Source organism: Thermobia domestica, chromosome 8 (genome assembly GCF_964235325.1).
Source record: "Thermobia domestica chromosome 8, izTheDome1.hap1.1, whole genome shotgun sequence".
In the NCBI taxonomy this organism is placed as follows: domain Eukaryota; kingdom Metazoa; phylum Arthropoda; class Insecta; order Zygentoma; family Lepismatidae; genus Thermobia; species Thermobia domestica.
In genome coordinates, this window is record NC_137461.1 from 226,360,709 (window position 1) to 226,385,776 (window position 25,068).

Sequence of the window (25,068 nt, forward strand, 5' to 3'; positions counted from 1 at the left end):
CTGAAGGGAGAAAAACCAAGACGGGGGCAGGGGGAAAGACGGACACTGTTTATCCTTAAGTGTTAATATTTAATTTATTCTCATGTCTTTTGCAATTTCCTTTCCTTCTTTTCTCATTTTGTTTAGCTTTCCGTACTTTTTCGGTTTCTGCATGAATCGTATTATTCTTTTCGTTTTCTTTACATTAATTCCTATCTCTTTGAACTTAATGTGAATGGAATTTCTGCAGATTTATCTCGTGGTTGTTTCTCTAAATGATGCTCTCAGATAGTAATACTTTTTCCTCCAAATGGAGCAATATCCTGGCATGTTATGTTTTCGGGCACGTATTTGCTGTCATGTTGGTTGTCCAACTATCAGACATCGAGTGAAACTATTCTGCTACTGGAAAAAGCTATCATTTCTTATGTATCCAACCTCCATTTTCTACTGTCGCTGACTGTACATACATATATATTTTAAAGCTAAGAGTTATATTTCGTTCCGTTTGTCATATTTTCCTGGGATACTAGAAGGGTAAGAGTACTGTTACTGGATTCGATTCTTCGAAAGTATCTCATTTGTATTGTCAAACAGGATTAAAAATATTTTTCTCCTCGTAATTCTAGATATTGCAACGAAACTTGGCACATACATTATATATAGAAAACAGTTTTTCTCAAGGTAGCTTATATTAAGGCACCTGTAACCGGTACTGCTTCAGGGGTCCCCAAATTTCAAAAAAGAGATTTTTGCAGGGAATTTTTTATATTTATCCCAAAATCCTTTTCTTTTGTACATTATAAACACATGCGCATGGTATCAGTTAAAATTTTATTTCATTCTGAAAAGAATGGCATATTAACCATGATACTTGGATATATAATACTGTATTTGGAAACTTATTTTATATATATGTCCCACTTTTCCTTATCTATATATGAAATTCGGTACTGTCAAGCAGGATTGAGAAATATTTTTCCCTCGTAGCTATTCTAGATATTGCAGTAAAACTTGGAACACTCATTGTGTATAGACCTTTACAGTATTTTGCAAGATAGTTTATATTCAGGTACCTGTAGCCAGGTTGCTCCAGAGGGAACCACATTTCAAAAAAGGGAATTTTTGGAAGGAAAGTTCTGTTTTTTACCCCGAATTTCCTTTCCTTCGTAAATCATGCAAATATGCACATAATACCATTTGAAAGGTGGAGGGATGGGGACTTTTCAGAAAATACCTCTTATATTGTGGTCCAACGTCCTGAAAAATTCAGCTTGTTACTAATTAGTCCTGATACTGGACCTTCATTGACTCATCTATATTTACTGATGAGGCTGGGTTCGCGCGAAGTGGTGGTGTCAGCATCTATAACCAACACCAATGGGCAGAAGAAAACCCTAACGTAAGTTTGCCTACCCGACACCAACATCAATTGTCGATTAATTGTGGGCAGTCATATTGGGAAACGAACAAACAATAACTTGATTTATTTTTTAAAAACTCCAACGTTATCTGTTAAAGCTTTCTTTCTCAGGAACGAATGTAAATTATTATTTCTCAGGTATGATAAAATGGCCGAAAAGTATCCAAAATTGTCTTAATTTGCGTTTAATTTTTCGTTTTTATCAATGCTCAAATTTCTATTGTAAGCACAGATATTCTTCGCTAGAATAATACATTTCTCCTTTATAATCCGTTTCTTGATGATCCAGATCGTCAAAGTTCATTACCCACATCTTTTAAATATATAACATTAAACACTATTAATCTTTCAAAATTGACATAAAAATAAAGAAAATTTAACTTCAAGAACATCATTTATAATATATGTAATCACGGTATGAGTTGAGAATACCAAAGTATTACAGTTTGTAGTAAACCAGTTTTCATAAAATATTGCGGATGATGATTGTATGTTCTCTTGAGATGATAAAACGCTTGCAAAAACAACGCTTATCGCTATCTATTGCCGTTTCAGTTCTACGGCGATTAACGTTAAAACCGAAAATGGTTGATTTATACCATTTTCGGTCTCAATTGAGAGTTAACGGAGGACATGGAATCTACTCTTGGGATTCTGAATAGATTGCAAAGAAAAAAACGCATTTTGACGCCTTCTATTGTCTCTGCTCTAATAGCTGTCGGCAGACGAATGAACGGATATAGTCGTTATATGACTTCCGACGCTTACGATAACACACAGTAATAACAGGGCTTGTCATTGCATTAGTAATAGCAAATGGTTGTGTATGTAAGTGATTTTTTGTTTCGTAAAATACGTAAAATTCACGTAGACTTTTAAAAATGTCTGCAAATGTCTGTATTTTCCCATTGAACCTAATGCAGAGAGTAGTATTTCTTCTTTCATTTCCATGTCTTATATCTTGTTATTAGTTCCTATCTTCTGAAATATCTATCTTTTTCTTGAAGAGATACATACCTCCTAGACGTCCCGAATAGCTTCCGATATGGAAAGACGAGAACTTTGCGACCAAGTATTTTTCACCAAATCATTTAGTGAAGGATTGTATAAGTATGTAATGATAAAGTATAGCCTAAAGAACAGTTCGAAGGAGACATTAAGGAAGAATTAAAAATATATATGTACTTTCAATGTTGATTTCGACAAGAGATGGAAACAATGCCGTAGGAGGAAAGATTTTTTTTTTTTAAAAATTTAATGCTTGGCTTGATGAAAAAGTAAAAATATATTTTAAAAATGACTACTGTGCTTGCATGAAACCTGGTTTTTCAGGAAGAGCAGAAAAATAAAAAAAGTTTAGTACAAGTGGGGAGAAAACAAAGAGAAAACATTACAGCCGCTGATAGTGTGTTTGTTGTATAACTTTCAAGTGGGTCGGTCAGCTTCAACATCAAGTCACCTCATATGCAGACATTTAGAGAGAATACCATGAACGAACGCACTGCCAAACATTGATTTCAGAAGTTCCATTCGGGAGATGTGAGCCTTTCGGATGAACCTCGCAGTGCACGACCACATGTGTTGTATGATGAGCCCCTGAAAGCAGCCATCAAAGAGGACAGTGGTCTAAAGTGAGATGAACTTGCAGAAAGGTTCTATGTTTCCGCTGAAATAGTGATACTGTATCTCCGTGGGATAAAAAAAAAGTCATATAAGTGAAGCAAGTGGGTACCCAACACATTGAAACAGCCAATAAGAAAAAACGAGTGACAACCGGATTCCCCTTGCTCAATCGCACCTTAATACACCCACCTTTGGCCACTTGCTCACTGCTGACAAACAGTGGGTCCTCTATGGCACTATCAAGTGTACCAGACATTGGTTGCTGCCACGTGACCTGTTCCTAACACCTCAAGACCATCTCTGCATCCACAAAATGTTAGGCTTTATGTATGGTGAAATTGTCGGTAAGTGTGCATTAAGAGCTTCCTCCGTTGGGTCAAACCATCACTACTGATATCTACTCTCAGCAGCTGAAAACAGTGCACCGTGCATTGAGGCCGAAGGAGCCGGCATTGGTGAATTGCAAGGGTGTGCTCTTCCTATACGATAATGTCAAGGCATATGTGGAAAAAGGACGGGGGAAACCCTTCAGAAACTTGACTGGAAGACACTGTATCATTCACTATATTCACTTGACTTTGCGCCAAAAGATTACTACCTGTTTCATTCTTTTGACAACCATCTCTGTGGAAGATCCTTGAGTTAGACCTGGAGAACGCACTCACGGACTTCTTTGCGTCCACGACCACCAGCATATTGTGCAGCTACAGGAATGTTGTCAAAATGTTTGGATGACGATGGAAATTATTTCGAAACCTAAAGATACGTACCGCCCACTGTATTGCTCTTTGCTTATCACTGTTCTAGGATGGCAAAAACATTTTTAGTTACCTTTCTTAAAAATCCACTCTTTTGAGTACGAACTTCTTTAATTTTGTCACCGGAAATTTTGTCACGGTAATTTCACGGGAATTGTCACGGAATAATCAGTTTCTTATAGAACATAATACAATAAATAAACTGGAAAGAAAATCTGAAATAGCTTTCCTTAATCTTGAACTGAAGGAAAACGGTTGAGCATAATTGACATATATATACAGTGGCGTATTTACGATTTTGTTTCGGGAGGGACTTTGCTAACTTTCGGGGGGAGGGCTTTGCCTGAAAATGTGAAAATTCTGCAATATATTTCATATACTTTACTATAGTATATATATATATATATATATATATATATATATATATATATATATATATATATATATATATATATATATATATAGAGAGAGAGAGAGAGAGAGAGAGAGAGAGAGAGAGAGAGAATAGGGTGTCTATGTGACGGTAAATAGTGAAATAGCAGCTCCCTACGAGAAAGTTAACCCATGCCGACTTGACGACAAAGTCAAAAAATGACTTTTCCACATTATAATATAATATTTAGCATTTCTAACCGTGATAATTGAGAAACTAAGAGTCATAGAAACGAAACTTTGCACGAAGCAACTAGCGAAATTATGACATCTGCCAGTGTGTTTACGAACATCACCGAATGAACAGTGTCGCCAACCCAAGAGAAGTTGTGTTTTTCTAAATAGAATGAACTAAACTGGATATCACAATTTGAAGCAACAATGAAATTAAAGACAAAAGAGATGGTTAACTCAGGTCAGTGTTGCAAACTTTTCGAGAATAACGTGAAACATGTGTTACATGCAAACGCCGTGGCACACACAGTAAATAAGGTACTGACGTTTTGTACACGTTAAATTAAATATTGACAAGAACTGTTTGTCATTGTAAATATTGACAAAAGTTGAGTTTGGAAAATGTACAGTAACTCAGAAAAGGTCTCTAGTGCAATATAGTTTAAAACCCATAATGCCAGGCGGTAGAGCATGAGAAACAGTACCGTGGTTATGTGAGAACGATAAGTCACGTACTAACAGAGATATTCGATATCTTGTTAAAGCTGAGAAGTAAGGTTTGTAAAAGATGGCAACGCTGCATAGTGGGTTTGAATCCTAACAACCTGATCAAAATATGAAAACAGCGTGCAATTTGCATGGGTTTATGTACTCGTTGGTTTTCGAGGACGGTGATAGCGATGTTGACGTCAAAAGTGAGAAGTTCAGAATGGCTAATCCAATTTGGCGGACAAAATATGTTCGGAATCTCCAAATGGGCTGAAAATTGAGTTTGTTATATTTGTGAGGTCACTATTAACGTTTTGAATGTCACAATTGTAAAATTCAAAACCCTGGAACCAATACGGTGGGTAAAACGGGCGTAAATGACCATTTGGAAAATTTCGTAACAAATTTGCCCTCCATATTGATTAAGTGATAGGAACCAGTCCCTGTTACTAAATTAGATAGCATTTTCACTTTCGGGCTCAACTCGGTACTGGTTGGACAGGGTCAATTTGTGTTGGACTCTTCAAAATCGAAGTTTCGAATACTCGACACAACAACAAACACCAACAGAAGAACATAATGTTAACTTCAGTAAATATTAAAAGCACAGGCAAAATGGGTCCGTAATGGGTTTGTATATAGCTATTTATAATATTAGATTTTTCCAACGTCAAAATTTCAGAACGGAAAACAGTAAACAAAATATAACTTGTTATAATACAATAAATGTTTTACATGTTCATTTTCTACTACGCATAACATTATAGGAAACACCAAGCAAAAAATCTTTAAAATTTGGGTTCCAGTGTTATACGCTAAACACAAAGACTAGATTCGTTTCTGCAAAGCCTGAAATACTCTTTTAGTTTTCATTTTTGGTGATTCTTTTTGGTCTTGCTATATAAGCGTATGAAATATTATGTTGTGAAGGATTACGGACTCCGAGTTATGAGCGGTTGAATTTTTCGTCATGTTCTGAAAAGCAAAAACCCATTTTGGCCATTCCATCGTAACAATGTTACGCCAGTACACAATTTTCAAGCTTTTAAATGTATTTTCACAATGGCCACAGTTATATTCATATACAAGGGAGAAAGGTGGCAAACCCATTCTGGTCACTTAGTATAGTGAAACATTTTAAACAGCACACAACTTTGAGTTGCCATTCAATATATTTTATTCGCTTTGCAGTCATTCTGCTCAGGCGCTATATGGTGCATTGCAAGATCATTGCTATGACTGTCTTTTGTTTCCAACTTTGTTTCCCATAAGAACAGTAATTATGCACGAAGGTCACCTGGTTTCTCGCAAGCTTGCTAATGACGCTTATTACATACTAAGTGATCACTGTATTCGTCCTAATATTACAGCCACAGACTGTGGCTCAAACAAATCATTCTCACAAACTACTATACTTTTCAAGTTGGTAAGTCGACCTTGAAACCACTATTAGTATGCTCTCTAAAGATTGTGCTCTATCAAGTCATCTGTTGGACTTTGAAATTAAATTTAACATGCTTTATATACATTCCCGTAGCTAAATGAGCATTGAACACTGTGCCGACTAACTAACTCACTCTATGGCCTATGAAACCCGGAGGTTCAATGCCGCGTTCACATAAGCTCTCCACTGACTTCTATCCTTAGCTAATTGGATCCAGTTCCTACTTTGTATTCCTATCTCTGCGAGATCCATCTTAACATTGTTCTCCCATCTGCGCCTAGGTCTTCCTAATGGTCGTTTTCCGATTGGTCTTCCAGTCAAGACTTTGAAAGCGTTTCTACTTTCTTCCATTCTAGCTACATGACCCGCCCACTTAAGCCTCCTAGACTTGACGATCCTAACAATGTTGGGTGAACCATATAAATTATGTAGTTCCTCGTTATGAAGTTTCCGCCATTCCCCATTCCCGTTCCTCTTGGGTCCGAATATTCGTCTCAGGATCTTGTTCTCAAATACTTTCAGTCTATGTTCTTCCTTCAGAGTAAGTGACCATGTTTCGCAGCCATACAGAACAACAGGCATAATTATCGTTTTGTATATTTTAAGCTTCAAATTCCTCGACAGAATTCGCGACGACAAAAGATTTTGAACCAAATAGTAACACGAATTCCCTGCTTTTAGTCGACATTTAATTTCTTCGTGAATATGACGTTTCTCTGTTAATATTGATCCTAGATATTTGAAACTATCCACTTTATCAAAAGTATTATTTAATATTTTAACGCATTCATAATTTGCTGTATTCCGGTCCCGACGCACTTCCATGTATTTAGTTTTCTCTGCATTTACTTCTAAACCCATGTCCCTGCAGGCGTTTATAAGATCTCTGCATTTCTATCTATTGATCTCCTATCATCCCCTATTAAATTTACATCATCAGCATATGCCATAACCTGGTGAATACCGTTCAACTCTAGGCCCTGGTTGTTATCTTTGATTTTCCTTATAGCGTACGTATTCCAGAACGAAGTTAAATAATAATGGCGACAACGCATCTCCTTGTTTCAGGCCATTTTCGACGTGAAATCTCGTGGACAAAAATTTTCCTACCCGTACTTTACTTTGGGATTCATTTAAACATATCTTAATTAATGTAATTAGCTTTTTCGGTATTCCAAGTTCTGTAAGAACGTTGTATAATGTTTCTCTCCTAACCGAGTCGTACGCCTTTCTAAAATCAATAAATAGTTGATGTACCGGGGTATTGTATTCCCACTTTTTTCGAGTATTTGGCGAATGGTAAATATTTGGTCGATAGTTGATCGATTTCGTCTAAACCCGCACTGATAATCTCCAATAATTTCATCTGCGTATGGGGTCAGTCTTGCTAACAGAATATTTGAAAGGATTTTATAGGATGTTGACAGAAGAGAAATGCCTCGATAATTATTACAGTCAGTTTTGTCGCCCTTCTTGTGAATTGGAACAATGATTGATTCTTTCCACTCTTGTGGCAATTCTTCCTTGTTCCAAATAAGGAGAATGAGATTGTGTATCTTGTTCCACAATTTTTCGCCTCCAGCTAAAAATAACTCAGCCGGAATTTCATCTACACCCGAAGATTTGTGTTTCTTTAATTTCTTTATAGCGGTTTCCACTTCTATTCGGTTGGGTTCTGGAATATACGGTTCTGCGGTGTGTATCACCTTTTCTCCACGCACAGTAGTTTTTGATTGCGTGTTAAGCAAATGGTCAAAGAAATCTTTCCATCTATTTAAGATGCTATCCGTATCAGTGATAACTGTACCGTCAGATTTCTTTAATATATAAGCACGAGGTTGATAGCCTTCCTTAAATTCGTTGATTCCCTTATACATGTCCCGGATGTTCTTATTTTTACTATTATCTTCAAGTTCCTTAATTTTAGCTTTCAGAAAGTCGCGTTTCTTTGTTCTAAAAGTTTTGGAAGTTTCCCGCCTGATATCTGCGAAATTTTGTGTAGTTATTTCATTCGGATTTTGTAGCTAGCGTAATTTTGCCTGTTTCTCTTCTCTGCTAGTTTAATGCATTCCTGGTCGAACCATGGTTTGTTCCTACGTATTTCCGCGTGTCCCAATTTTTCTTTTACTGAAATTTTAATGCTATCTCTAATTTCAATCCAGGTATCCTCAACACTAATGCACTCCGAATCTTCTAAAGCCGAGAATCTATTCGAAACTTCAATCTGGTATTTTTCTCTTATCTGGCTCTCTTCTAATTTCTTTAAATTGAATCTCTCCGTTTTCGGACAATGAATATTACCTTTATTCAACGATAACCTCCCTCGTATTATCGCTGCTAGCAGGTAGTGGTCAGTGTCACAATCAGTCCTCTAAACGACCGGACATCAATTATGCTAGAGAACACTTAGCCTCTACTATTAAAAATATAATAAGTAGTCAAGAACGTGATTTTAACTCAAGTTACTCTACAAAAACTATATGGACTACCAGTTTTCGTGTTCTGGTTGAAGAGTTACCTCTACAAGCACTTATTCTGCCTTATGAATTTCGTTCGAATTTTTCTATGTAAGCCTTATCTGGGTTGTTCTTAAATGCATTTGCACTAGTTTCGCTACACGAAACGAATAAACAAACAAAATTAACAGCAAATGTTGCCTTCACGTCGTCAGAAAAATGCAACGTTTAGACATATAACTGTAATAACCATATAACTGTAATTGCACGGTGTAACTGTGTAGAATAGCATATATTACTTTTAAAAAATTAAACCGCAAACACAGTTTTCTAGTGGACTGCAATGGTTCAGTTGCATAAAGTTCTCCTACGAATCGTTGAGTCTCTGGTACACATCTCAGCTATCACCAAGTAAGTTTTAAAATGGCGGCACTTGTGCTGTTTTCTCTCCGGGTTTTCCGTTTGTTCACCATTCCACTATTATCATTCATTTCATCACCAACGTTTCTATTAGTCTTGGTACATAATCGTGGAAAAAAATAAACTTAAAAAAAGGAAAAGGAAAACAATATGCTCCTTCATTCAATGATGTTACATATAATGTCTTCTCAGTCTGTATATGTCTAATTGCTGTTTCAGACTTAATTATATTTTCAGTAAAATTTAGGAAAAATATAACTTTATTCCTAACTCGTAGAGTAAATACACAAAATAATTTATAATATTGCATTTTCAAACATAATTCTGAATTTTAATTTTATTCTTTATTTCTAAAAATGAATCTTAACTAGCAGACAAATAACACAAAGTATATAGAGTGTAAGAGTAAGATCTTCCTTTAGTCCAAAGTGATTTATGTATTTTCGATGATTATATTAACATAGAGCGTGTAAGAAATGAATAAGGTAACAAAGCAAAATGCAGATAGTTCTCTAACAAGGTACATTCGTGAAGTGTCCCCTCGGGATTCATGTAAAACTGATTTAAATGCAAAGTTCTCCACAGCTCAATGTGTATTGTATTAATTTTAGCGGCCCATATGAGTAATTTACATATTTATGAGCCTTCATATACACGGAATTCAGTCATACACTACTATAACGTTCGATCACAAAATTGCTTTTAGTTTCTTTAGATGTGACTGAACATGAATGTGGGCATATGCAAAACAAATTGGATCTAGTACTGCTTCTCTGACACGTGTTATCCACACCGGCCGCCATCTTGAATCCGCCATATTGGATTTAATTTTCAGTTTTTCAAATAGGAATAGGTGTATGTGATACATCAAATTCATACAAAATTTTCTCGGAAATTCATTGGTGTAGTGAGTTTTACGGTAGCTTGTATTATTTGCGAGATAATACATGTCAAATCCCTCTAGGCACTTTGCGAATAGACATTCCAGAGTAATATCAGTTACGCTTACGTTTTTTATGTTGAGAAATGAGAACAATTTCTAACTGTAAAAGTACTGTAGGTATAAACAAACTCTCTACAACATTGGTGTCATAATCTTATAACATTTCTGCGAGTGATTCTTATTACATCCATGTTATACTATAACAAGGAAGTATTACGAACAAAATGCCTAATGTAAATCTACGACCAGATTTTGGTGAAAATCTATCATATCCTATTTACGTCTGTATGTCTGTATGTATGTACGTTCAGAAAACATTTAGTCAACAATAAATCACGTAAAAGATCACATATACATACGGGGCACTGCATAACTTTCTAATGGTTGAATTTGTGTGAAGTGCCTCACATTTAAAATGCAATAACTTGCAAATGGTACAAGCTACCGTAAAACTCACTACACCAATGAATTTCCGAGAAAATTTTGTATGAATTTGATGTATCACATGTACCTATTCCCATTTGAAAAAACGAAAGTTGAGTCCAATATGGCGGATCCAAGATGGCGGCTGGTGTGGATAATACGTGTCAGAGAAGCAGTACTTGATCCAATTTGTTTTGCATATGCCCACGTTCATGTTCATTTACATCTAAAGAAACTAAAGACAATTTTGTAACCAAGCTTTTTAGTAGTGTATGAATTCCGGATATATGAAGGCCCATAAATATGCAAATTACCCTATGGGCCGCTAAAATTAGTATAATAAACTTTGGGCCGCGGAGAACTTCGCATTTAAATCAATGTTAGATGAATCCCGAGGGAACACTTCGCGAATGTACCTTGTAAGACTAATACAGAATAAAACAACAAAACAGAATATAGTTTCTCTCTCACTAATACAAATAACTAATACAAATACAAATAAAGCAACAAAACAAAACATACTTGTTTAAACTATTAAAGAATATGCTAACAAAGGAAAATATAGTTGTTTTAAACTAATATAAAGTCAAGTAACAAAACAAAATATATTTGCTGAAACTAGTTCAGAATAAAGTAACAAAACAAAGTGTAGTTGCATATAAAGTATCAAAACAAAATATAGTATTTAGACTAATATGGAACACGGTAACAAACTAATATACAATAAATTAACAACGAAATTTGTAAGATAGTAATCTTTACTTTCAGAGACACTTGGTGCTTAGAACTTTCATTTCTAGTTGTACTTCCGTTCAAATGCGCCTCAGCATGATCCCAACCTCTGTCAAATGGGTACATGGAGAAGCATGTGGTTTTGAAGGTGGCTGGGACATGATGATAATTATAATTCTTGCTTTGCATGCCGAAGACAAATAAGTGTGAAGTATCTTATTATCTCTATACCGTGCATGGGTTTTATTAGTCTGTTTAGAGTCCAATGCACATCTTTACCTACATATTTCAGAGATTAACCTGGGATTTGTGACCAACTGATAAGGTTTTCTTAATAAATTCCTGTAAGACTATGAGTAATCTTATATGCGATCAAGTTAGATAGTTGACGAAACCAGAAAGATAGCCAACTTAATGGTTTAATTTCTTAAGATATCCTTGATAACATATAATTACAAAAAATGATTATAATTTGTCACTCCTAATACACAATGATAATCTCTTAACGACCAATTTCTATATCTGTACGTATGAGAGAATGTATATATTTATAATTTACCAATCCAAAGTTGATTCAGTGTTTGGATTCTTAAGTCGGGGACTATTTTCCGAATAGAATTGTTTGTACCATTTCCGGTGTTGAGCTAGTGCTTTCTCTTCTTTTGTTAGCATAGGCTTATGTTCGTACTTCTTATGGTTCCAAATAAGGACGTCCCGTTGAAGCTGCAGGTAAGAGACAATGTTAATATAATGTGTAATACAAGATATTAAGAAATGAATCAGCATCTTTAATTGTAAAAAATACTTAAAACGTTGTGCTTACATTGAATATCGGCACTTGAGGAAAGTCACAACACTAAAAGATTCAACTTGCTGGTAAAACTAAGGAAGAATAGTTACCTACTGTGCTAAATCTTGTATATAGTTTTATGACTTTCCCCTCGTAGTTAGTAACGATAAAATTTAATTTCTTACCATTGGGACTTTCCTCAAGATCCGCCCTTAAACAAATATACAATATTATATACATGCATTCACTCTTAAACTTAGGAATTTTGTTATACACAGTGCAGTCTTACTGTCAGATTTTTTTAAAAAAATTTTGTTCTGTTCAACTCTTATTCTGTTCTAAATGATATGAGAGATGTACCAACTCGACTTGCTTATTCCTTTCTGGGAATCCACCAATATGTAAAATTGATACAGATTTAATGTAGAATTTCCGCAAATCGAAAGGAAGGACTTCGATTCACAGTTACTACTGAGCTACTTACCTTATGACTTTTTAAATCTTCTCAAATAGAGATGAAGTTTACTAATAAGAAATAAATATGCGCATAAAATTCATCATAGTTAGTATTTCTTATACTGTATATAAATATATTCATGTATGTGTATATGTTCAAGTATAACTCTGGAAAACTTGGAACAGATTGTAAAATCTTGGTGCAAGTATTTACTTACGTACAATCTGAGAAAACTATACTGTGGAGCAAGATCTTTGTATCACACTTAGAAGGGAGTGGGATGGGATGGCATATAAAAATGATTGAAAATGACCTATATAGGTGTCGAAACCACAGTTTTCGGTGTTGCTGACATGAATAATGACACTTTCATTGCCGTTTAAGTCCATGTTCACTCCCATTACACTCCTGGGAGGAAAGGGTGATAGGTAAAAATAATCGTAAACTACTGACAATTGTGTCGAACTAATAGTTCTCGGGGTCCATAAGTTAATTGGTGATAGATCCAATGCCGTTTTAGGGTCTAACTTAAGCCCCCAGAGTGGTTAAGATCTCCTAGCATCCCTAGGTGTAGGAACTGGAGAAAGTATAAAATAATATTAGTGTTGATGTTATTATTTACGGAGTCGCTGAGAGGAATAGTGACACTTACGATGGTGTTTAAGTTCAACTTCTGTTCCCATTAGGATTTCTGAAAGATAAGAAGGGGTGACACGTAAAAATAATCGAAAACAACTGACACTAGTCTCGAATCCATAGTTTTCGATGCCACCGAGACAAATAGCCACATTTGCAATACCATTAAAGTTTACATTCAGCTCTTATCAGCATGAAGCGTGTTAAGAAGTGAACGAGATTAGTATAAAATCTATAGTTTTCGGGGTCGTTAACCTGTTAGGTGGGAATTCCGATTAAATTTAAACCCAAGTTTAGCCAGAAACGGGTATGTCAGCTGAAATGGGAAATTATAGGGAGAACATCGAAGGCATTGATTGTTGTTTATTGTTATATTCAACTCTTTACTATTTGAGCGGAGCAACGCCGAAGGATATATGTGTATGAATGCATATATGCTTCTATATATATGTTTGTATGTATATATATTTGGTCTAGGAATTAATTCGTGCGGTTGGTACGCACACATTGAAGCTGTAGTACAAACACAAAATACATAAATACCTTAAGAAAAATATTGTCCATCGCTAGCCACCACTTTCGCCCATCTGTCAGGCAATGTACGGATTCCGTGGCGAAAGAAGTCCTCATCCTCGGAAGCGATCCAGTCAGAGACCCATGTTTCGATATCTTCTGAAGAAGTAAACCGCTGTCCAATCAAATCGTTGTTCATGCAATCGAACAAGTAGTAGTCCGGAGGAGCAACGTCTGGTGAATACGGCGGGTGGGGTAAAACTTCCCATCCGACATTTTCTAAATAGGTTTTGACCGGTTTTGCGACATGTGGGCGAGCGTTATCATGTTGAACAATAAGTTTATCATGTCTGTTCTCCCATTCTGGTCGTGTTCTGGACAGAGCTTGCTTCAAACGCATTAATTGTCGTCGATAACGTTCTCCATTCATAGTTTCACCCGGTTGCAGCAGCTCATAGTACACCACACCTTTCATATCCCACCATATGCACAGCATAACCTTTGCACAGTGAATATCTCATTTTGATTGTGATGGACCTGGTTCACCTGGTTTCACCCAGGCCTTTTTTCGTTTAGGGTTCTCGTAATGGATCCACTTCTCATCACCCGTAATAATTCGATGCAGAAACCCCTTTCTGCTCTGTCGTTGAAGCAGCAATTCGCAAATGGTTTTTCGTCTTTCAACGTCTCTGTCCTTTAATTCATGTGGAACCCAATTTGACATCTTTTGAATCATTCCCATGGCTTTCAAGCGTTTGGAGACTGTTGTTTGATCAACGCCTAATGCTGCTGCAAGTTGTTCCTGCGTTTGACACGAATCCTGCTCGAGCAATGCTGTCAATTCTTCGTCTTGAAATTTTTTTGGCTGTCCAGCTCGCTCTTGGTCTGCCAAGCCGAAATCACCACTTCTAAACCGTGCAAACCACTTCTGACACGTTCGCTGAGCTAGAGCATGGTCACCATACACTTCCACCAAAATACGATGACTTTCAGTCGCACTTTTCTGCATGTTAAAGTAATGCAGCAGGACACCCCGCAAAAACACTTTATCAGGCACAAATTGCGCCATGTTCACTTAACTACAAACTGGTGTTGTTGACGCTTTAATCCACTGCCCTATACTACGAACGATACGCGATGACAGGGGTTTGCAACACATGTGTGGATACACGGAACTGTGGGACGCTCCGTTCGTTGCGCCATCTCTTGTCCACCCGCACGAATTAATTCCTAGACCAAATATATATATATATATGTTGCAACGTAACTCTGGAACACCTTGAGCAATTTCAACCAAACTTGATAGAAATTTGACTTAAATCTGAAAAAGAAATTAATACTGTTAGAGTAAGACACCCCAAGGGATGGAAGTTGGTAGGGACTGACATGAGAAAATATATCCAATGAGGTACCTTCCAATGAGATCTTCTTCTTTCTCACCTCAACCATAGTTGGTGGGGAACATGGAATTTTTAAAATTTATCTCTCTCTTGGGAGAGCTGTTTTATACTTGATAAGGTTTCTTCTTCATAACTGCATCTAGATATTCTATCTCTGGTCTTCCTCTTGCTGGTTTTCCCTCTGCCTTTCTCTCTATCAACACGGTGATCCAATCGGAGTGCCGAATATGATGGCCAAGCATGCTCTTTCTTCTTTTTCTATTATCTTCATTATCTGTCGTCCTTCATTAGCTTCTTTAGTACGTCTTCGTTCCTTTTCCTTTCGGTCCATGATATGCGCAGCATTCTGCGTCAGCACCACATTTCAAATGCTTCCAGCTTGGATATTTCGGCTTTTCTCAATGTCCACGTCTCTAATCCGTAAAGCGCAACACTCCATACCAGCGTCTTAATAAATCGTTTTCAAACGTCCAGTAACACATTTCCTAATGTTAGCAGTCCTCTTTTCCTATTGAATGCTTGTTTAGCCTGTGCTATTTTGGGACTTACGTCTTTTTCACTTCTTCCGTCCGAGGATATTAGACTTCCTATAGGAGAACGTCTCAACGTCTTCGATTTTCTCTCCCTCTAGTCATACGTTTGCCCTTCCTGTCCTGCTCTTGTGCACTTCACCACTTTGGTTTTCTTCTTATTTATATTCAATTTGCATGTTCTTTCCAGTTGGTCGTTCAAGTTTGAAAGTGCTTTCTGCAAGTCCTCTTCGTTCTTCGCTATCACTGCTGTCATCAGCAAACCTTATTGTGCTGGAAATCTGGCCATTTACATTTACTCCTTCCTCGTTTTTATCAAAGAATTCTTTCATAGCCTCTTCTATATAGACGCTGAAGAGGAAAGGTGAAAGTCCACATCTTTGCTTTACTAATTTACTTATTCTTGCTTCCTTCTGATCTCTTCGTATAACAGCTTTCTGATTCCTGTAAAGTTTGTTCTTCTGTCTTTGTAATCCATCTTCTGATTCTTCAACGCTGTGAGCATGATATTCCAATCTACGTTGTCAAAAGCTTTCTCTATATCTACAAATGCTATCACAATTGGTTTGTTTATTCTGGTGTGCTGTTCCATGTTTAACCATAGACTCAGTATTGCTTTCCTTGTCCCCTTTTTTCTCCTGAATCCAAACTGGTCTTCTGATAGCTGTTCTTCGATTTTCCCTTCCATTCGTTGTGAGATAATTTTGCACAGTATTCTTGATGTATGGAAAAGCAAACTTAGCGTTCTGTGTTCTTCTCATTTCTGTGTATCTTTTCTCTTCGGGATAAGGGCCAATATGCTTTTATAGAAGTCTTTTGGTATTTCCCCCGAGATGTACATTTCCTTGATAAGATTAAACAGTTTCTTCTTTGTTGCTATTCCGATATTCTTAATCACTTCCGTTGGCATTTGGTCTACTCTTTGGGCTTTACCATGTATTCGCACTGTAAAATTGATGGCCCTAATTCATTTTCATCGACGTCTTCTTCCTTCTCTATCTCTTCTTCGTTCACTCTGTCGTTTTGTCGTTATGGTAGAGTTCTTCAATGCATTCCTTCTTGTTATCTGCTCCTCTCCTATTAGCGTTGTCCCGTCCTTCTCTATGATAATGTCTGTGCGTTTCTTTTTCTCACCGAACTGTTACCTAACCTTTTTGTATGCTGTTTCTGTGTTACTTTTGACGATATTTTCCTCAACTTCCTAGCACAAGTTGTTTATCCAATTTTCTCTGGTCTTATTTACTTCTCTGTTGATGTGATTTCTGCACCATCGGTATTCCTCTTCTTTGTTTGTCATCTTGAACAATCTTCTTTTCTCCATCATTTCCAATATTATTATTCAAGGTTTATATGGGGTTCTCGAGTCTCGTCTATGTGCTCGTGGCTGCTTTCAAAATCCCTGCTTTCATGGCTTCCCATTTCTAGTTGATGTCATCAGCTGCTAAACCTACCTTAGACATCTCTTTGTCTGTCGGAGTTGCAAATTCCTTTTTCGTGTTTCCATCTCGTGCCTCCAATGAGATAGAGACGTGAAACACTGCATAAAGGCACCTATAATGACAAGTATAGAAAATGTCCGAAATTTAAGGAATGTGCTTTGATTTTTTTATGGTCGATAAACTGTCCTTAGTCAAGCAGGAATCGGTTCATTCACTCACTCATCAAATTGATTAGGTACTACCATGAGCAAAATAAATGACGCGTCTCTTTATTCTGAAGTTTTTTGAAAATATCTCTGTTTTCTTTATATGCTCGAAATTTCGGAAGGTTTCCCCAGCAGGACAGGTTAATAACAAACCCGGTTTTAATATTTGTGTTAGATATTAGCTTAAAATAAATAAATTAGAAGCAAAAAACATTAAATCGACAGAAATCTCGAGAATTACCAACTCTGCTAAAGTGGGAAATTTTCAAGAACGCGAGGGAATTCTGCAGTTCAACACGAAGCAGCGACATCTATGTCATTGAGAGAGACGTGGATTAGATCTACAAACGAAACTTTTAACGAAACATTTCTAATGTGTCTTATTACATGCATTATCAGCGAACTCCAAATATATGAATCTATGCTAAGTATTAACGTATAGATAGAGCAAATAGTGGAAATTAAATATGGAAAAAGACGGATTCTTAGCACAATCGTAATGAAAAATCGTCTTTACCGTAGAACAGGTTCAGTTCACGTAAGAAAACAAGTAGCTCAGTTAGTACGATCGGTTCTATCACCCCGGAGGCTCGTAACACCCTCAATGCGCCCTTTACAGAACGCGAAGTTCGCCAAGCTATTTTTGCGGGGAAGTTAAACAAATCTCCGGGACCTGATGGTCTTACACTAGAATTTTACCGCCAATTTCACGGCATTCTCACGCCTTTTCTCACAGAAATGTATAACGAACTCCGAGTCACACCTACGTGGAGCTCTTCTTTTACGGCTGGCATCATGGTTCTTGTACCTAAACATGCACGTGCGCATGATTTTGATAACTTTAGACCGATTACCCTCCTTAATGTTGATCAGAAAATTTTGTCACGTTGTCTTGCCTCTCGTTTAGAACCGTTTTTAAATCAGGTCTTACATAATGATCAGTATAGCTTAAAGCATACCAAACCTATGTATTTAGCATTAAGTAATATACGAGAAGGTATTCATTGGTGTCAGAAAACTAGTTCTCCGCAGGCAGCTATATTAGCTCTTGATATCCATAAGGCATTTGATAGGTTGTCACATGATTATATGTTTACAGTACTTGCAAAATATGGTTTCGGAGACAGTTTTCTTAATTTCATGAAATTTCTTTATACTCAACGATACGTAAAATTAAAAATTAATGGTGACTTACAAATCCCATCAATGTACGTCGAGGTATTGCACAAGGCTGCTCCCTGTCTTCCATCCTGTATAGCTTGGTTCTCGTGCCCTTTCTTTTAAAACTGGAACAACACATTCAAGGTATACAGATTGGTGCAACAACCTTAAAATTACAAGCATTCGTCGATGATATACATTGTTTTCTTAACAGTCCACAAGAACTGTCACGTGTTGAAAACCTCATATCGCACTATGAGCGCATTTCAGGTACTGTTCTGAATAAACAAAAGTCACGCCTGATGTGTATAAATCCGGCTGACCAACACGTGTATTCTTCTACGATTTCTTGTACTGATCGCATCAAAATCTTAGGTGTAACTTGGCAACGTCGCATAGCAGACACTATAGACTACAATTTTCATACCACAACATGTACTTTGGTTGCACTCATTCACCAAAGTAAAGCCCGGCATGTAAGTCTTGCAGGCCGAGTTTACCTTTTAAATGTTTTTATTTTTAGTCGTCTTTGGTTTTTGACGCAATTATTTTCCTTGCCGAAGAAATACCTCAGTGTGATACGAAAACACACAGGGTAACTGCTGTGGCAAAATCACTGCCTAAGAGTAAGTCACGAGACCTTGCGTTTATCAAAAGGTGCTAGCGGCCTCGGTCTTAAAAATATACAACTTCAGAGCTACTCGCTGTTACTGCATCGCGTGTGTCAAACATTATGTTCATATTCCGACTCCCTTTCCAGCAAGGCTTTGTGTGTATCATTACGTCATATTGAGCTACAAGCTCCCCTGCATACACAACCATGGGCTAGCATTGTGCCATACCTCAAGGACGTATTTATTGATATTAGTTACTCGCTTATTGCACGGATTCACCTTGAAGACCTTTCCGTAAAGCAATTATATAATCAATTTCACTCTATCACAGTTTCTGTTCCCCGTATAGCAGAACATTACCCACTGAAAAACTGGACGCAAATCTGGGCGAACATTCATGCACCGATATTGTCCCCTGCCCTGCAATCTCTGTGGTACAGTGTTGTTCAAAACATATACCCTACAAACGGGAGACTCTATGAATTGGGTATCCGCAGCCTCTCTTTCTACGGTACCTGTCATTCGATACTTTAAAACACCGGCTCGATAGTTGTTCAAAGAACGTTACAATTTGGTCTCACTATCAAAAAATTATTGCCCGTATATCCCGAACAATTCCTTCTACTATCACTTGTCCGTCACTAATGTTATTTCCTGATTATCAATTTTATCCCTGTACTAAACATAATGCAATTCTGTGGATCACGTCCCATGCTATAGATATTCTTTTATGTAATAATTTTAATGGTAATCTGACTTTGTACATCCACCAACTTTTGTTACGCACGCACACTATTGCATTTCCAATTCGTAAACAAAAGTTTGCTAATTTTCTTGCAGCAATTTATTGATGTGTCCATTGTATGTTTGTTTGTTTATGCTTTCTGATGTAATTGGCTGCTAAGAGTACAACTTTTGTTTGTTTATTGATTCTGATGTAATCGACCGATAACAGTACAATAAAGTATTTTAAAAAAAGTTAGTTAAAGCAACTAGTCTGTATGCCGAAGGTATTGGGTTCGAACCCCATGGAAGTGCCGTTGTAATTTTTATTACTGTGGTTATTTTATTTATTTTTTATGTGGGAAAAAATCAAATTGTAACATATGTGTAAAACTCATGACGATACCAAAAAAATGCCGTTCTCGCACTTGCATTAGTGTCTCTAATTTTTGTTTGCAAACAGTTTCGTAATAATTTCCCCTGTGCTCACTACTCACAACATGCTCACTGGTGCATAACGAATGTTTTCCAGTAAATGTTAATTCTAATTTAGAGAATTTTATAAATTTTCACAATGTTTCTCGCTTGATAGTCTTCTATCTACTTTTTTGGACACTTTGATAACAGATTTTCCTATTAAATGTTTAATTTGCCCTATATATATTTAATTACAGAAAAGTTTTACATGTATTTGTCTTAAATTGAAATTGTTTTGAATTTACCACATGAGGTAAGTAGCCCGAAGGAGAACTGAAGTAACTGATATTCTACGTAAAAGCAACCTATTGTAGAATGATTATGCTTCTTAACTTCAGCACATAATCTTTACGTTGGTCAGACAGAGAAAAACCCTGTTTTTTCCTCTCCTATGACCACTCATCTTAAAGCTCTACATGTAATGATTCGTGTCACATAATTTCGGCTCTCCAAAGACATTTATTATTATTATTATTATTATTATTATTATTATTATTATTATTATTATTATTATTATTATTATTATTATTATTATTATTATTCCTGAATATGTCACCCTTGCATAATGTAACTTTAGATATCTTGGTTTAAGGTGCTTTCTTTAGTAATAATTTGAGCAACCATGTAACAAAATTTAAAATGTATGAGGGGGCACGAAGTTTTATTCCCCCCCTCTCTTTTCAGCACCGTCCCAACAGAAAGTATATAATTTCTGACAAGCAGAGTAAACAAAATGAATAAGAAATATATTTAAAGTAATCTTTCCTCCTTCGTAAATGGAATATCACGTAACATTTTTTTATTCTACTGAAGACGACCCTAGGCCGTTATGGTTAGGTAACAAAAGAAATATCTAATATATTTATTGCGCCCCTTGACTGTAATATTACCTCTTCTTTATTTGCTCGAGGCCACCCTACATAACCAAGGGTGACAAAAAGAATAGGAAAAGTGTCTAAAGATTACAAAACACTTTATATTTTGTCAGAAACAAGGCAGTGTATACACAGCATTGTTTTCGTTAACAAGTGTTTCACCGTTGAGTCGCTTATAAAATTAGGCAGAATAAAGTTTTCTAGAGGGATTTGTCCACGATGGTTTTGTGTCGGGCTAATAACGATGAGTATAATTATTTACATCACCGTTAAAGAAATAGCAAACTTTCTGAAAGGAACTTACTTAGAAAACATCAGATCCTCCTTCTACTTAATTGCATCTGGCGTTCTGAATGAAAGTTCTATGGGACTATTAGAAAAATATATACGAGTATTCCCGTTTCCACGCTGATGGTAGAATTTCTTAAGCAGTTATTGAATTACGTTCGAAGCATACGCGTAAATAGCGCCCCCGCAACCCTGTGGCGTGGGGACCGCACAAGCTGCAAGGCCAAAAATATACAGAAAGTACGCAGGGGCGGACCAGGCCAAATTTTCACCCGGGCAAAGTGACTTTTTGGCGCCCTCCCCCTATACTAGCCTATATTTTACATTTTATCATAATGTTTTTAATATTTTAAACCCATTTTTCAAAAAGATATTCATTACCTAGGAAAACTTCACAAAGAATATGGCCCGCTATAAGCAATACGAACTCCCCGCCCCCCGCTTGGTCTTGTGGCTAGCATGCCTGCCTTCTGTGGTACCGGATCCAATTCCCGGTGGATTACTGTTGAACGATAAAAGTGGTTCAGATTCCACTATAATTAGTATCCACATCTCCTTTGGTCATTAAGGCATAACCGTGGAACGCTAAACTCAAGCAAACAAACAAACAATACTTACACCCCCGCCACTCTTTATTCTGCATACCATCTCTCCACTTTTCGATACAGCCCCCTTATTACTATGAAACTCTCTTCTTCCATGGTTATGTAATTGCCACTACTTTACAAGAATATAAACAAAAACGTCAGTAGAAAACACGTTCTAAAATTTAATTTTTGAGGCTCGTTTTGGCGCCCCCTTTCTCTAGCGCCCCGGGCAGTCGCCCGGCCCTTGGCACGCACCTGAAAGTACGGACGCATAACTAAGGACTGCGGAGGAGAGGTTAACTTTCATATTATGCCACTGGTTTGACGTGTTTGAAATGTTCAGTGACTGATCGGTTAGTGAAATAATTTCGACGGTTACTGATGTTTAAAGTTTAGCTGAGACAAAGTTACCTAACCAAATACATTTGATATCGCGATGTCACAATTTGATTTTTCCTCACCTAAAAAAGATAAAAACAATCAATAGTAATAAAAACCCTTACTCGTACTGGGCTCTAACTAACAACCTAATTCGTACAGACTAGTTGCTCTGACCAACTGAGTTCAGATTTCTTACGCGAAAGAAGTCTGTTATATTACGAGGCATGCTTTCCATTAGCAAAACTGTTCGAAGTAATACGAACATGGCTCAAGAACAGAGACGGAACTGAATTACCACTCGATTGACCTTGAGGCCAAATCACCAAAGGGAAGCTATAAACGTAAGTTCAGCATGCATTTCTGTGGAGTTCTGTTCAGTATTACTATCTGCCAATCACGCTTGTTTGTAAGAGTAATATTTTACAAACCTAACCTTTCGATAGAGCACAATAGCAAAAGAATAAAAGGGAAGGAATTCTTGCCCTTGTGAAAGTTGGATACCACCATGTGCAATAAAACTGTCGCGTCTCCTTGAAGTGATATTTTATCGAAAATAACTCTTTTCCCTTTATATATCCGAAGTTTTTGAGGGTTTCAAAATGAGGAAACGTTACTGACAAACAAGGACGCATTCAGGGGTGGGTACAGGGGGTCCGGGCCCCCTCTGAAATCCCAACTTTTCTGTAAATTTAGCCTAATTTTTGGGATTATCTTTTAAAATTTTATTATTATTTATCCTAATATTGAAGTCGGAGCCCTGCCGAAATAAATTACTGCATACGTGTCTGCTGACATTTTTCAATATATTCGTTAAATAATGAAGTAAAATAACTAAATTAGGAGCAAAAAGCTTCAACACGGGCTAACTTTTGGCCACTGCCAATATTGCTAGAAGGGGTATTAATAGCAAAAACTGCTAGTCAGTGCTGAACCTTGGAACGTCATCCCGAACAACAAGCTTATTATTGAGAACTACATATGAAACATGTTATCAAAACTTATGCAGCTTTTATCTGGCATGAAATTATTATATATACCAAAATGCACTCTCCTAAAATGTGTATCTAAACATTGCTCTACGTATCTACGAAGCAATGAAAATTTTTTATCGAAATATGTGAGCAGGAAACTCTAACAGCCAGCCATTTTATTTAAATCGTAATAAACCCTGTAACCGTGCGTTAACGTGAAGACAAAGCTTGGTCCATTGGTAAAGTGTTGGAAGAATGAACACTCAATGTTCGTAGGTTCGAATCTATCCCCTCACCAGAACATTTTATTCTTATGTGTAACGATGAAATAAGAAAGAAAAATGTATAACCGTTAAGACAAAACTTCAACCAAGTCTGAAGAGAACAATACTAAAATAGTAACACAATGACGTCAACCAAGAATTATTTCATGTAGCGTTTGGACGAAATTACAACTGTCAATAATTGCAGAAGTAAAAACAGGCTGATAGGCGTAATGTAGTCTAGACTTTTGAATGCATTTACTTCCTCAAAACTTTAGTCTCGTCATTGGTTTGCCGTTGGTCATGGTAAAACCTTTCAATTGGAAGTGAAATGACAAACTAAAACAGTTTTAAATCAATAAATGTCTATGTGTAAAAGTAGCTGTCTCTTATCTGTAGTTCTGAGTTCCTTTTACTTTGAAGTGACAAATGAGAGAAGAAAGTATGGTGATCGAAAAAAAATCAAATTTCAAATTTCAACGAATTTACCCGTATTATAGCCCCTAATACCGAAAAAGTTATTTTTTGATACATGTCCATCTGTTCGTCCGTCCGTTCGCTACACTTTTCTGTGCACTCGCGTAGAGGCCAACCGTTCAACTTATCTGCACCAAATTTTAGTTTAAGATTTTCATAATATTGCCTATAGTTTCTTTTATTTCCCTCCTTCTCCAAAAACAAGGTTAGTATCCTGTATGATGAAATAGAAAAAATATATTTTCTCATAACTGGCTCTAACGATCTTGTTTTCTTTCTTTTTTTATAAATCAATATTTAATTAGCAACCCTATTTTGTGGTATAAGGCATTTATCTGAGAAAAACCTACAGGGGGTAGTTTATACTTAGGGGTGAGTTTTTTCTCAGTGATTTTCTCAAAATGGACTCAAGTGTTTTCGTTCATATTTCATAAATAAATATTTCATTAATAACTTAACAATATGGCATAAATAACTCGTTTGTCCTAAAAAATGAGAGGGGTAGTTTATTCTTGGTGGAGTGTGTTGTCTGGGCGATTTTCTCAAAAATGACTCAAAAGAGTTTATTCGTATTTCAAAAATACACATTTCGTTAATAACCGAACAATATGGCAAAACTCGTTTGTCCTGAAAAAAAATATACGTGGGGTAGTTTACTCTTGGGGGTGTTTTTCCTCCACGGTTTTTTCTAAAATGAATCAAGCAATTTTGTTCGTACTCAGAAATAAATATTTCATTAAAAACCTAATAATATGGAATAACTCGCTTGCCCTGAAAGAATCCTCAAGAGATAGTTTATTCGGGGAGTTATTTTTCCCTCACGATTTTCTCAAAACTTACGTGGACAATTTTATTGATAATTCATAAATAAATATTGTATTAATAACCCTATATTTTAGTATAAGTCATTTCTATGAAAAACAATTACGACGGATAAATTATTTTGGGGGTCAAGGTTTTTCCCAACAATTTTCTCGAACGACA

At 36.5% G+C, this 25,068-nt stretch overlaps 1 protein-coding gene across 1 annotated transcript in view; it reads right to left on the bottom strand.

Annotated features, from left to right (window-relative positions):
* Nucleotides 1–11,851: 11,851 nt before the first annotated feature.
* The window catches only part of LOC145692484 (cholesterol 7-desaturase nvd-like), a 68,679-nt gene continuing 55,462 nt past the window's right edge, over nucleotides 11,852–25,068 (bottom strand). Inside the window, exon 6 of the mRNA XM_081767792.1 lies at nucleotides 11,852–12,019. Within this exon, the coding sequence (XP_081623918.1) occupies nucleotides 11,852–12,019 (168 nt within the window). The remainder of the gene's footprint in view (nucleotides 12,020–25,068) is intronic.